At 37.5% G+C, this 15,583-nt stretch overlaps 1 protein-coding gene across 12 annotated transcripts in view; it reads left to right on the forward strand.

Moving 5' to 3' along the window:
* HERC1 (HECT and RLD domain containing E3 ubiquitin protein ligase family member 1) overlaps window positions 1-15,583 on the forward strand; it is a 225,201-nt gene that overhangs the window by 157,359 nt on the left and 52,259 nt on the right. For 10 of the 12 annotated variants that reach the window (XM_059913065.1, XM_059913067.1, XM_059913070.1 and 7 more), the window contains 10 exons: window positions 2,052-2,168; window positions 4,669-4,900; window positions 6,217-6,341; window positions 7,349-7,569; window positions 8,535-8,803; window positions 9,572-9,624; window positions 10,317-10,517; window positions 11,283-11,457; window positions 14,699-14,969; window positions 15,109-15,322. In XM_059913065.1, coding sequence (XP_059769048.1) covers window positions 2,052-2,168; window positions 4,669-4,900; window positions 6,217-6,341; window positions 7,349-7,569; window positions 8,535-8,803; window positions 9,572-9,624; window positions 10,317-10,517; window positions 11,283-11,457; window positions 14,699-14,969; window positions 15,109-15,322 — 1,878 coding nt within the window. The remainder of the gene's footprint in view (window positions 1-2,051; window positions 2,169-4,668; window positions 4,901-6,216; window positions 6,342-7,348; window positions 7,570-8,534; window positions 8,804-9,571; window positions 9,625-10,316; window positions 10,518-11,282; window positions 11,458-14,698; window positions 14,970-15,108; window positions 15,323-15,583) is intronic. The other 2 variants (XM_059913069.1, XM_059913074.1) reach the window with 1 other exon arrangement.

Here is a 15,583-nt window from a genome sequence, read left to right on the forward strand (position 1 = left end):
CTATCACCACTGTAGCAGTAATGACATTTTTTTAAGCAAAAATGAGAGTTATAGTCTTCCCTCCCTCCATCCTTCCCTCTTTCCCTCCTTCCCTTCTTCCTTACTAATTCAATTTGAAAGCCATTAAGTGGGGCCAAGCTAGGGAGGCATTCATGCCAGCAGAGTATGGGAGGTGCGTGGCATGGTAGTCTAGAGTGGGTCGTCAGAGCCAGATTGGGGTGAAAAAAAACACCTCGTGTGTGTGGGGAGTGGCCTGGTATAAGGTTTTGGAGTCCAAGTGGGGCAAAGAAGTGTCCATATGGCCTGGCACTAGGTGTCAGAACCATATAGGGTGAAGAGGGCCTCCACTAGCAGCTGTCCACTGAGAGGGCCTTGGGGCAGTGATGCTTCAGTAGCAATACACACACCTAGTGCCAAGATCCTATCTTTTAAATACCATTCTCTACTAGAAGGAACCTTGATCTTCTGAGAGAGAAATGGCTGATTTCAGGTCTCAGTATGAGATGAGCCTAGAGTAGCTTGTGCCATAAAGTGACAAAGTACTCAGAAAATGATGGGCACAGGCTTGAAGGATATAGAAATCAGAGTGAAGGGGCATCCACTGGCCAAATCTGGGAGATTTGGGGCATAAAAATAAATAATAATTACAATAACAGATAATAACTCATGAATGCAATGAGAATCCATAACCCTACACTGATGGAGAAAGGAGAAGCTTTGCTTTAGAGTGGAATACCAACTGATGAATCTGAAAGCAATGATGGACTTAAAAAAACCCATCATTTGTCAACCATTGTAATGATAATTAATTCAGCCAATAAGCATAAATGGATGCAGAGTGAAACTGATGAAGAATGAGATATTTACCTATTCTCATAGTGTTTTCCCGCAAATACTTATTAATTACAAAGAAAAGAAAAAAGAGTACCTTTACAGTGGAGAAACCTGGCAGATACCAGCTTAACTCAAGTGATCAAAGTTAACATCATCAGTAATGGGACAACATGAAATCATGAACCATCTAATAGAATGCAGTAAGAAGAAGGCAACATCAGTTTTGTGCTACTCCTGCCAAAATGCACAACCTGAGTCTAATCATGAGGAAACAGCAGACATCAGATTGAGGGACTTTCTACCCTATAACTGGCCTGGAATCTTCAAAGTATTAAAGTGAAGGAGACTGAAGAGAGATGAAAACTAAATGTAAAGATGATCCTGGATTGGATCCTTTGCTCTAAAGAACATTATCAGGACTTTCCTTGAAACTAGAATGGAATCTGGATTAGATGATAACTGTTGATTTCCTGACTTTGATAGTTACGTTGTGGTTATACAGGAGAACGTTATTTGTAAGAGTAATATATTAGTGTATTCAGGGAGGATGGAGCATTATGTCTGCTACTTACTCTCCAGTGGTTTGGGGGTAAAAGAATTCTTTGTACTATTCTTACAAATTTTTGTAAAGCTTGAAATTTTTTGTAAGTAGGAAACTATTTTTAAAAAGGAAAACATTAGGGGGCTTCCCTGGTGGCGCAGTGGTTGAGAATTTGCCTGCCAGTGCAGGGGACACAGGTTCGAACCCTGGTCTGGGAGGATCCCACATGCCGCGGAGCAACTGGGCCCTTGAGCCACAACTACTGAGCCTGCGCATCTGGAGCCTGTGCTCCACAACGAGAGAGGCCGCGATAGTGAGAGGCCCGCGCACCGCGATGAAGAGTGGCTCCCGCTTGCCACAACTAGAGAAAAGCCCTCACACAGAAACGAAGACCCAACACAGCCAAAAATAAATAAATAAATAATTCTAAAAAAAAAGGAAAACATTAAACATTTTTTTCAGCAGGTTTGTTTCATAATAGCTAGTTTATCTTTAAGAAAAACCTTAAAAAGCTGTATCAAATTTAATCACATTTAGTTATTAGAGAATTCTTAGTAGAGTAACATTTCATTATATTTGGATACTATTAAGAAAATTGGGAATTATGGTTACTATAAGAATACTTTTTACTCATGGCATATAGTGATATTTAGGACTTCTCTTTCTTTTGTCTCAGCCTTGTCAGACCCAAGCAGTAGACTTTCAACTTCTCCTCCTCCTCCAGCAATTGCAGTACCCTTGTTGGAAATGGGGTTCTCTCTCCGGCAGATTGCGAAAGCCATGGAAGCCACAGGTAGTATAATTTTTTTTTAATGTTTTTTTAATTGGAGTATAATTGCTTTACAATGTTGTGTTAGTTTCTGCTGTACAGTGAAGTGAATCAGCTATATGTATACATATATCCCCTCCCTGCTGGACCTCCCCCCTCTCCCCATCCCACCCATCTAGGTCATCACGGAGCACCGAGCTGAGCTCCCTGTGCTGTACAGCAGGTTCCTAGTAGCTATCTATTTTACACATGGTAGTGTATTTATGTCAAACCTAATCTCCCAGTTCATCTCACCCTCCTCTTCCCCCTGTGTCCACATGTCCATTCTCTACGTCTGTGTTTCTATTCCTGCCCTGCAAACAGGTTCATCTGTACCATTTTTCTAGATTCCACATATATGCATTAATATTTGATATTTGTTTTTCTCTTTTTGACTTACTTCACTCTGTATGACAGACTCTAGGTCCATCCACATCTCTACAAATGACCCAATTTCATTTCTTTTTTTTTTTTTTTTTAACATCTTTATTGGAGTATAATTGCTTTACAATGGTGTGTTATTTTCTGCTTTATAACAAAGTGAATCAGTTATACATATGCATATGTTCCCATATCTCTTCCCTCTTGCATCTCCCTCCCTCCCACCCTCCCTATCCCACCCTCATTTCTTTTTATGGCTGAGTAATATTCCTTTATATATATGTACCACATCTTCTTATCCATTCCTCTGTCAGTGGACATTTAGGTTGCTTCCATGTCCTGGCTATTGTAAATAGTGCTGCAATGAACATTGGAATACATGTGTCTTTTTGAATTATGGTTTTCTCAGGGTATATGCCCAGTAGTGGGATTGCTGGATCATATGGTAATTCTATTTTTAGTTTTTTAAGGAACCTCCGTACTGTTCTCCATAGTGGCTGTATCAATTTACATTCCCACCAACAGTGCAGGAGGGTTCCCTTTTCTCCACACCCTCTCCAGCATTTATTGTTTGTAGACTTTTTGATGATGGCCATTCTGACTGGTATGAGGTGATACCTCACTGTAGTTTTGATTTGCATTTTCTAATGATTAGTGATGTTGAGCATCTTTTCATGTGCCTCTTGGCCATCTGTATGTTTCTTTGGTGAAATGTCTACTAAGGTCTTCCAGCCACTTTTTGATTGGGTTGTTTGTTTTTTTGATATTGAGCTGCATGAGCTGTTTGTATACTTTGGAGATTAATCCTTTGTCCGTTGCTTTATTTGCAAATATTTTCTCCCAATGTGTGGGCTGTCTTTTCATCTTGTTTATGGTTTCCTTTGCTGTGCAAAAGCTTTTAAGGTTCATTAGGTCCCATTTGCTTACTTTTGTTTTCATTTTCATTACTCTAGGAGGTGGGTCATAAAAGATCTTGATGTGATTTATGTCAAAGAGTGTTTTTCCTATGTTTTCCTCTAAGAGTTTTATCGTGTCCGGTCCTACATTTAGGTCTTTAATCCATTTTGAGTTTATTTTTGTGTGTGGTGTTAGGGAGTGTTCTGATTTCATTCTTTTACAGGTAGTTGTCCAGTTTTCCCAGCACCATTTACTGAAGAGGCTGTCTTTTCTCCAATATTTATTCTTGCCTCCTTTATCATAGATTAGGTGACCACAGGTGCATGGGTTTATCTCTGGGCTTTCTATCCTGTACCGTTGATCTACATTTCTGTTTTTGTGCCAGTACCTTGCTGTCTTGATGACTGTAGCTTTGTAGTTGGGGAGCCTGATTCCTCCAGCTCCGTTTTCTTTCTCAAGATTGCTTTGGCTATTCGGGGTATTTTGTGTTTCCATACAAGTTGTAAAATTTTTTGTTCTAGTTCTGTGAAAAATGCCATTGGTAATTTGATAGGGATTGCATTGAACCTGTAGATTGCTTTGGGTAGAATAGTCATTTTCACAATACTGATTCTTGCAATCCAGGAGCATGGTATATCTCTCCATCTGTTTGTGTCATCTTTGATTTCTTTCATCAGTGTTTTATAGTTTTCTGAGTACAGGTGTTTTGCCTCCTTAGGTAGATTTATTCCTAGTTATTTTATTCTTTTTGCTCTGATGGTAAATGGGATTGTTTCCTTAATTTCTCTTTCTGATCTTTCATTGTTAGTGTATAGGAATGCAAGAGATTTCTGTGCATTAATTTTGTGTCTTGCAACCTTACCAAATTCATTGATTAGTTCTAGTAGTTTTCTGGTGGCGTCTTTAGGATTTTCTATGTATAGTATCATGTCATCTGCAAACAGTGACGGTTTTACTTCTTTTCCAATTTGTATTCCTTTTATTTCTTTTTCTTACTATAACTTTTTATGTATCATTATATGCGGTTATGAGAAGCACCATCTTTATTAAAGGCAGTATGTTTTTTAAGAGGCCATAAAGGTTGGTAAGATTTTTAACACAAGATTCAATTACAGTGGCAACATAGCAGATAGTCTTAAACTGATAGCATGAATAACTAATTATTTTGCCGAAAGTCAGTATTAGACCTTTTTTTCCCCCTGTTCAGGTGCTCGAGGAGAGGCTGATGCCCAGAACATCACTGTCCTTGCCATGTGGATGATAGAGCACCCTGGGCATGAGGATGAGGAGGAGCCCCAGTCAGGCAGCACAGCCGACTCAAGGCACGGAGCCGCAGTTGTAGGCAGTGGTGGGAAGTCAAATGATCCCTGCTATTTGCAGTCACCTGGAGACATACCATCAGCTGATGTTGCTGAAATGGAGGAAGGCTTTAGTGAAAGGTGAAATTCCAATTTCCATATTTCTGTTCCATGTGTTATAAATGGTACCCCAAGAACCCCATTATATCCCTTCATAGAGGCTTCTAATGGTATATAAGGTTGATAACTAGAGAGAGATGAAAAGGTGGACATTTCAGTTACAAGCTTATGTTTCTGTGAAGCACCCTTAACAGAATGACATGACACGTTTTTTTTTGTTTTGTTTTGTTTTTAAACATCTTTATTGAAGTATAATTGCCTTACAATGGTGTGTTAGCTTCTGCTTTATAACAAAGTGAATCAGTTATACATATACAGTATGTTCCCATTTCTCTTCCCTCTTGCATCTCCCTCCCTCCCACCCTCCCCATCCCACCCCTCTAGGTGGTCACAAAGCACCGAGCTGATCTCCCTGTGCTATGCGGCTGCTTCCCACTAGCTAGCTATTTTACATTTGGTAGTGTATATATGTCCATGACACTCTCTTACCCTGGACATGACACGTTTTGACTTGAATGATGTTTTTATGAAAATAAGGAAATAATTTTAATATAAAGTTGCTGAAAAGAATAAACTAAAAATTAAAATAAGTTTATTCTGAAGTAAACATGTTGATAAAATAATTTTATCTTATATAAGAGATATAAACTAGAATGTTCACTTTAATATAAATTGATTTAAATTAATGCATTCAATAGAAATGGACTTTTAAATCTTTTCTGTCTCTTAATATGGGTTTATATTTTCATTTCTTCTTTAGTTTTTAATATCCAGTACAATACACCCCTTTTTAAAGTTGTGAAATGAATTCTCTGATAATGCCTAGCCTAAAAAGAAATGTAATAAAATATTCTATAATTCTTTCTAAAATCCTCCCCCTTCAGCACTTCTTATGACTTTAAATCTTCGTTTCATTTTAGCTCATGAAGTTATATGGGGGGCTTGTGTCTTATATTAATATGCAGACTTTTTCTGACAAGCTCAGTGAATATTTTCATAACTTATTTTGAAATATCTGTTTTTCCAAGGCAAGGATTCCCGATCGTTTCAATTTTTAAGTATTTAATCCTTTAGGATTTAGTTAAGGCCATTGACCTCATTTGAATTTAAACTTGCATTAAGCGTAATTTCATTGTTGGTGTATTTCAAAACCAGACAAAATTATTGCTCAGGGCAATATGACATATTTATAAGCCAGACACAAAAGATATGTTTCAAACCATATTTTGTTCTCGATAATATTTGGAGGAAAAAGTACTACAAGCAAGCTTGCACCTGTGCTTTCTGTTCATGATTATTTTTAAAAATGTGTGTTGCTTTCAAACTTGCTCTTTTAGCCCTGATAATCTGGATCATGTAGAGAATGCAGCTTCTGGAAGTGGACCACCCGCTAGGGGTCGCTCAGCAGTTACAAGAAGGCACAAGTTTGATTTAGCTGCTCGAACATTGCTAGCAAGAGCAGGTAAGTATATGTTTCACATCCTTCTCTTGGTAAAAGTATTATATAGTTTGTTTATATTTTAAAGTAAATGTAAAAGCAACATTAAAGAAGATGTAAACTAATGATACTAAGTATTCAGTACCTCCACATTAAAAGAGCAACTATTTGCATATTACTTTCTATGCATTTATATAATTTTACATAATTTAAATCACAGCATACATTCATAGATTTATTTTTAAGTTCCCTCTGGGTGCAGAATGCTATACTGGTCACTTGTAAATATTGAGAAATTTCATAAATGCTCTCTCTGCCCTCAAAATACTTATAATTTAAGAAGTGAAGATGCATGTTTAAGACATCACTGGTGAGAAGGAGCTAGAAAGAGCACTGTGCCAAAGTAGGCACTGGCTTTTCTGATGTACTTTGTGAATTTTAGGGCTTCACTACTAGGTAAGGCCCAGATAAGCAAAAATATATTTTTTCATTACCTTAGTAAATATTTTTAAGATTATGTTCTGGGCATGTGAAATTTAAATTATAGGGAATATATTTTCCAAACTAAAATCTAGAATATGTCATTTGTCAAAACAGAGTTTAATCTTTGAACTATTCAAACGTAAATAATGATTCAGTAATTTATGGGAACAGAAAAATTGAGACTGTCCTAGAACATATAGGATGTGTATTTAACATATAATGAAAGCGACTGACAAAAAAAAAAAAAACTAAAAGGATAATAACAGCCCATATTTATTGAGTGTTCTATATAACAGACATTATGAAATATTTTACATAGATTATCTTATTTAAACCTGTCAGCAGCTCTGCAAGGTATGAATACTATTATCCCCATTTCACGGAAGAGGAAACACATATGTTAGGTAAAGTTTTATGTTTATGGTTTGGAATCCAATAAGTCAGCTGAGGTAGGCTCTCACCTGCATTGTATGGCAGTCAAGAACTGGCAAAATATTCAGAATTATTTTATACATGCAAATAAAATGCCTTTCTTGTTTTGTTCTGAGCGGGGTTATACCGCTCTGTGCAGGCCCATAGGAATCAAAGTCGGAGAGAAGGAATATCTTTGCAACAAGACCCAGGGGCATTGTATGACTTTAATTTAGATGAGGAATTGGAAATTGATCTTGATGATGAAGCGATGGAAGCTATGTTTGGACAAGACCTGACCAGTGACAACGATATTCTGGGAATGTGGATCCCAGAGGTACTGGATTGGCCTACCTGGGTGTGTGTGACTGCAGCGGGGGCTGCTCTGACTTATTTTCCTGCCCTCCTGTTCATACAGCTTACTAATAACAGCATTTCCTAGAGTTGTAACACTCTGAAAAGTCTGACATCTCATCCTAAAGTTTGGGGCTTTAACACTTGAGGTTACTTTGATACCTACAAACTAGTAAGAAAAAGTCTCTCTTGTTGCTTTCTCTGTGCGATTTTATTGCTTCTCTCCCCACACTAGATGAATAGAGCCGTGCTGTGATAATTTGATTTCTGATATCAAAGGTAGATTACAAAATAGGCATCAGGTCCCAGTCAGCTCTGCTGGGTGTTTAACATGGCTACTGTGCTTACCTTCCTATCTGAATGCATGCTCTTCTTCTTTATAGGTTCTATTTAATCACTGTAATGCCTCATTCTAGGAACCAGTGCCACCTAGATCTTGTAAATGCCTCCATCCAAGGGCAGGGTACATGATGGGTTTGTATGTTTACATTGTTTAGCATTACACTTTTTGTAGCAGGGAAACTGAGAAGTTCACAAGTATAAGTTCTGTAGGAAAGAGCATATACCATATTATGTTAATAAGATAAATGAATCCAAATGACTTCTCAGAAATTCAGAAAATAGATATGCATGTTATGATCAGATGAAAGTAGTTTTCATTGGAGGGATTTTAAATCATTTGAGATGGGGCAGATTGTCATTTTTATTAATAACTTTTTTCTCAGTAGGATAGTCAGTTACTTTTTTTGTCACTTATTAGTGTGAGGAAGGGGCAAAGAACACCTTCAGACTTTGTGATCTGGATTTTGATTTGAAAGAACTTTGTTATATAGCCTTGATGAACATCTTGCAAATATTCCAGCATATGTAAACAAAGTTGTTAATTTTAACATAATAAATGATCTGTTTACCTCTTCTTAATTTTATGTTAACTTGACTAATAATTTGATATGAAATTATTTTGTGCAGCATGTTTGTGAGTCTGAAGACAGGGAAGAAGTGGTGGTATGTGAACTGTGTGAGTGCAGTGTCGTCAGCTTCAATCAGCACATGAAGAGAAATCACCCAGGCTGTGGGCGCAGTGCAAACCGCCAGGGCTATCGCAGCAACGGCTCCTATGTGGATGGCTGGTTCGGTGGTGAATGTGGGAGTGGAAATCCATACTACCTGCTATGTGGCAGCTGCAGGGAAAAGTACTTAGCCCTGAAGACCAAATCCAAGGCAACAAGTTCTGAAAGGTACCTTGAAATTGGATAGATATCCGTACCCTCTGATTGAAGTATATAAAGTATCTCTCTTTAAGACATGGGAATTGTAGCTTTTTTTAATGTGAGGAGTAACCTTTAACCTTTCCTTTATAAAGTCCTATGATTGCTGAACTGGGGACAAGGATGAGGGAGGTGGAAGAATTCAAGTTCCTGCCAGAGGTGGGAGCCTGTAGTCTGGGAACAGTGGTATGGCCTCAGGTCCTTCACTGGAGTTTGACTGGGTTAACCTTTAATTTGTTGTCATGTTGTGAGTGGAACCCTTGCTTTAACCTTCAGGAGGCTTATGTTCAATTTTTTTCTTTGGTGTTTCTCACCGTATTTTCGACATCTTAAGGTCTTTTTTCTTGATGAAGAATATAGACTGTTTAGATTAAATGAGCTTCCATGAAAATATTACTTCTTTATACCCTTGAATAGCAACTATTTGCTATTGAGTAGGGTTTTTGCCCTTATTGTCAACTATTAAAGTCTTTAAGGCATTCTGGAATAGGTTTTGATTAAAAGACTTATGTAGGTAACCTAGAAACCTCCCCAGTATTTTGGTAAAATAGTCATTGATTTTGTAAACACTTATTACATACCAATAGTTTTTATTACATTAGCCCATAACATGAAACACACTTTTTAATTTTGTGTTGCTTTATTAATGACTTTTTAAAATGTCCTAATGACATAATTTGCACTTTGGGGCACTAACTGTTTTATATAAAAACACAATGTTCTTCGTGTTTGGTGCAGGTACAAGGGACAAGCTCCAGATCTAATTGGCAAGCAGGACAGTGTGTATGAAGGTAGTTGTTTTGAGAGCTTCTTTATTTCACATATATTTTTGTATGTACCTTCTGCTTAACATCTGTTACTAAAACTTACCTTCATGTGTTTGTTTGTATTTACATACATGTTAACTTAAACTTCCCCCCAAAAGTTCAAGATAGTTTGGTAGCAACAGCCCTAGTTTTAAAAGTCAAAGTCAAAAAAGACCTGGGTCCTAATACTAGTTTTGTCACAGAATGTTAATTTCTGGTGGCATACATATTTTTTCAAAGTAGGGAAAGTATGTAGTACATTTTGAATTTCCATCCTAATTGAGGAAAGTAAAAGATAAGAAATTGAAGTGAGCATCAGTTTATCTGGAGCATTCATTTATTTGAAGTAACTCATTTCCTAATGATTATGGACAGGGTCAAGAACTTTTTGTTGGCCCCATAACAATATTTTTTATTAGTTGAAACCTCCATTACCAACTGTAACATGTGCTTTTGGTTTAAATGGATTTGACTGCTCTGCCTCCCTTTCCCTTAGTCTCACTATAACTCAGGAGTGCAGTTTGGTTGGGTCACCAGGAGATGGTGCTGTAGTTCATTTTGTAGGCGCTCGGCTTTCAGTCCATCTGCATTTTAGACATATCTCACCATAACCATTGCCAGCAGAGTTATTTCATGTTTATATTCACATACCATACACTTCTTTATTTAAATTCCAGAAGACTGGGACATGTTGGATGTTGATGAAGAGGAAAAGCTAACAGGTGAAGAAGAGTTTGAATTACTCGCTGGACCACTTGGTTTAAACGACCGTCGCATTGTACCAGAACCAGTTCAGTTCCCTGACAGTGATCCATTGGGAGCATCAGTAGCAATGGTAACAGCAACCAACAGTATGGAAGAGACTCTGATGCAAATAGGTAAACTTGAAATGCTGACTGGCATGGATTTTATAGAGTCTATATTAATTTGCTTCTTAGAAAGGTAAATAATAATAAGGTAAAGGTTAATAATAATAAGGGTTCAACATTTCCTATCCCATCAAGTATCTTTAGCCAGTTATTCTAATGTTTTGAAGGTATAGTATAATATTAAGTTTTTGATATTTTCTTTTTATAAAATATTGAAGTGATAAAAAGAAAATTTATAAAATATAGGGGTTTTTTTTGTTTGTTTGTTTTAAACTTTGTGTTAAGACAAACCTGGAAATGAATAAAAACTATTTTGCGGTATTTTTTGTTTGTTTTTGTTTTTTGTTTTTTTTTTTTTTTTTGCGGTATTTTTAAATTTTGGTGCGAGGGTATGGTAACTTTTTGCTGTATGGAATACTAAATAAAGAATTGGGGCAGTACTGGTGACTCAGCCCTTTATGTGTACTCAAAGCATATTTTAAAAACTATATCTTTCCTATATTTGTTAATATCAGTAGAAGTGATACATGAGCAAAAATAAATAAAACCAAAAAAATTTAAGAATCATGTTTTTCCTATAATAGATTATTGACTTAGAAATGTCCATTTCTCCCAAGCAATTTTCTGTATAACAAAGTTCCAGATGAGCAAAACACATTGATTTGCTTTATTTCTTGGTAGCCTAGAACCTAGGTAGAATGGAAAATTTTTCAGTAGTCCGGCTATTTTTTTTCTTACCTTCTTATAAACTAAGCAAAATGTTATTTTTTTCAGGTTGCCATGGCTCTGTAGAAAAGAGTTCCTCTGGGAGAATAACATTAGGTGAACAGGCAGCTGCCTTAGCAAACCCTCATGACCGGGTGGTGGCTTTAAGGAGAGTGACTGCTGCTGCTCAGGTTCTTCTGGCCAGAACCATGGTCATGAGAGCTCTGTCTCTTCTCTCAGTCAGGTAAGTGTTATTCTGTGTCAAAAGATGTTAAGTTAGCCTCTAGTATGTGTTAGACGGGAGTCTGGTATGGTTTGGGAGGATAGAAGTTTTAGAAACTTGAATAGCTGTTGAATGAAAGAAGTAGACATAGTCATCATTATTATTCATTCATTCAGTCAGTCAGTCAGTCATTCAGTTAATGCTTAGCTCTTTTTAGGTAGAAAATATTGCCGTTATAGTAACTGAGTAAACTGAAAATTTTATTTTTTTATCTGAAATGGGAAACCAAAGCTGTTGATCCATTTGGTGTAGGGTAAAAATAAAAGGTCGAGTGAGTTTTTCTGCAGAGCTTACCAACTGTGTAGCTAAGTCAGCCTGTATATTCCATCGTGGAGACTCTTGCTATGCTCATACTGTGGAGCATAATGTTAAAAAAGGGAAGAGAGCCAAGAATACCTAAAAGACATTCATTTAGGAAATGATTAAGTAGGGGTATTTAACAGTAAATCAATGAAAACAGAAGGACCCTGAAAGAAAAACTCAAAGTTTAGATGAGGACTTCCCTAGTGGCGCAGTGGTTAAGAATCCGCCTGCCAATGCAGGGGACACAGGTTCGAGCCCTGGTCCGGGAAGATCCCACGTGCCGCGGAGCAACTAAGCCCGTGTGCCACAACTACTGAGCCTGCACTCTAGAGCCCGTGAGCCACAACGAGAAGCCCGTGCACCGCAACGAAAAGTAGCCCCCACTCGCCGCAACTAGAGAAAGCCTGAGCGCCACAATGAAGACCCAACACAGCCAAAAATAAATAAACAAATTTTTTTTTTAAATGGATATTTAAAAAAAAATTTAGATGAGACTGTATGGGGTTGGCTCAAGAATAGACAGTTCGGACTGTGGAAAATGAAGTTCAGAAATTGACTCACACGTGTAGATAAACATTTGATTTATGACAGTGCTTACATTACAGAGCAATGAGGAAAGGGTGGTCTTTTCCGTAACTTGGGCTAGGTCAGATGGTTTATTCACTTAAGGGAAAAAAATGAGTCTTGGCCCCAACCTCAAACTATATAAAGCAAGTATTTCCAAGTGGCTCTTAGGTCTAAATGTGAAACATAAATGAATAAAGTTTCTATAAGATAACAGAGGAAGATTTTATTCTTGATCTTGGAACAACCAGAGATTTCTTAAGCAAGTCACAAAAGACATTCACTTTAAGGAAAACAATTGATAAATTGGACTACATTAAAAAACAACTTCTGTTTAGCAAGTCATTTAAGAAGTAAAAAGGCAAAAAGTTAAAGGAAAAAAAAAAAAAACCACTGAATGGGAGATGATCTTAGCAATGCATATAACCAACAAAATATGTAAAGAATTCTTATAAACCAGTAAGAGAAAGACAGACAACCCAAAAGAAAAATGGACATAATAACAAAAGAGGCTCTCAAAATGGCCAATAAACATGAACAATGAGATGTTCAGTCACGTTAGTCTTCAGAGAAATGAAAATGAAAACCCCATGAGATACTACTACACACCCATCAGAATGGCTAAAATTTAAAAGATTGGGGAGAAAAAAGTGATCATGACGGTGCGGAACACCTAGAACTCTCATACACTGTTGGTGAGAAAATAAATTGGGACAGTTACTTTGGAAGACTCTTTGGTAGTACCAACTAAAGGTGAATATTAGCATACTCTATGACCCAGAAAAACACTTCTGGGTATTTATCCAACAGAAATGCTTACATACGTGCACCCAAAGACATAAGCAAGAACATTTATAGCAGTACTATTCATAATAGCCCCATGCTCTCATCTGTATGGATAAATGAATTGTGCTTAATTTCATTTATATGGACATATCTTTTTTTATTGTGCTTCACTTTATTGTGCTTCGCAGATATTACATTTTTTTTTTTTACGAATTGAAGGTTTGTGGCAACCCTGTATTGAGCAAGTCTATTGGCACCATTTTTCCAACAACATTTGCTCACTTCATGTCTCTATGTCACATTTTAGTAATTCTTGCAATATTTCAAGCTTTTCCATTATTATTATATTTGTCATGGTGATCTGTGATCAGTGATCTTTGATGTTACTATTACAAAAAGATTTCTGAAGGCTCAGATGATGGTTAACATTATTTTAAAATTAAGGTTTGTACATTGTTCTTTTTTTTGAAATAAGTTAATTAATTAATTTATTTTTGGCTGCGTTGGGTCTCCATTGGCTGCGTGCGGGCTTTCTCTAGTTGCGACGAGTGGGGGCTACTCTTCGTTGCGGTGCGCGAGCTTCTCCTTGCGGTGGCTTCTCGTTGCGGAGCACGGACTATAGGCTTGCGAGCTTCAGTAGTTGTGGCACGCGGGCTCAGTAGTTGTGGCTCGCGGGCTCTAGAGCACAAGCTCAGTAGTTGTGGCGCAGGGGCTTAGTTGCTCCACGGCTTGTGGGATCTTCCCGGACCAGAGCTCAAATCCGTGTCCCCTGCATTGGCAGGTGGATTCTTAACCACTGCACCACCAGGGAAGTCCCTGTACATTGTTCTTTTAGGCTTAATGCTGTTGCACACTTAACAGACTACAGTGTAGTGTAAACACGACTTTTTTATGCACTGGGAAACCAAAAATATTTGTGTGACTTTCTTTATTGCAATATTCATTTTATTGTGATGGTCTGGAACTGAACCCGAACATCTCCACAGTATGCCTCTGTGTCAGTGAAAATGAATAACTGCTGCTGTAATACAACAACATGGATGAATCTTACAAGCATAATGCTGAGTAAAAGCAGCCAGACAGAAAAGAATGCATACTTTATTATTCTATTTATATGAAGTTCAGAGACAGGCAAAACTGGTTTATGGCCTTAAAAAGTTGGAATAGCGGTTACTTTTGAGGGCCTAGAGACTGAGAGGGGCCCAAGCAGTCTTCTGGGGTATTGGTAATGTTCTGTTCCTTGATCTGGAAGATGGTTACGTAGGTTTGTTCAGTTTGTGAAAATTCATGATTTGTGAACGTTTCTGTAAGTTACACTTTGGTAATTCAGGTATACTTAAGCATGTCAATACTTACTAAAATAAAGTTTCAGTAACAGTTTGCAGCTTACATAATATTTTTGGACGTCTCTAAGGACACGTATGACTAGTGATCGTGCAGCGTTTGCCTCTTATTGTGGTTGTTGGTGCTATGGATGATATGTGGGGCTCCAGGTGGTCCCTTAAATTTATTTTCTTTATGCATCTAAAGTGTTTTCCTTTCCTGGCAGTGGTTCCAGTTGTAGCCTGGCTGCTGGTCTTGAATCTCTGGGGCTTACAGATATCCGAACGTTGGTTCGATTAATGTGCTTGGCTGCAGCAGGGAGAGCGGGCCTCTCCACCAGCCCTTCCGCCATGGCAAGCACTTCAGAACGCTCACGAGGTGGGCACAGCAAGGCCAACAAGCCCATTTCTTGCCTGGCCTATCTGAGCACAGCAGTGGGATGTCTAGCATCAAACACTCCTAGTGCTGCAAAACTCCTGGTGCAGTTGTGTACACAGGTAGGATAGTTTTCAGTGCTTTTCTAATTGCATTGCTTATCTCCAGCCAATTCTTAAAGAACCTTTTGAGATAAAATCTTCTTTTTGTTCCAAAATTATATGTAAAAATTAAACCTGTCTGTTCTGATTGCCTCTTCAGAACTTGATTTCTGCTGCAACAGGGGTAAATCTAACCACGGTCGATGATCCAATTCAGCGAAAGTTTCTACCTAGCTTTCTCCGAGGAATTGCTGAAGAGAATAAGCTTGTAACCTCCCCAAATTTTGTTGTAACTCAGGCCCTTGTGGCATTACTAGCAGACAAAGGGGCCAAACTGAGACCTAATTATGATAAGTCAGAAGTTGAAAAGAAAGGTAAGTTTCATACGATTTAAATATACAGTCTTCTAATCAATTTGATGTGTTTTTAAAAATATGTTTTAGCATTGTTGTATGTGATGAATTACATAACATCATGTATACTTATTAAGTTAGATCATAAGAAAAGTGCATGGATACTTTTTCATTGTGCCTGGAAACAAATATTAGAAAATGTACCAAATTAGTCTTGGTTTGATTAGATTATTTTATTAGATTATGGTTTGGGTCACCATAGATAATAATCCTGGTAGGCTT

The sequence above is a fragment of the Balaenoptera ricei genome, chromosome 2 (genome assembly GCF_028023285.1).
Source record: "Balaenoptera ricei isolate mBalRic1 chromosome 2, mBalRic1.hap2, whole genome shotgun sequence".
In the NCBI taxonomy this organism is placed as follows: domain Eukaryota; kingdom Metazoa; phylum Chordata; class Mammalia; order Artiodactyla; family Balaenopteridae; genus Balaenoptera; species Balaenoptera ricei.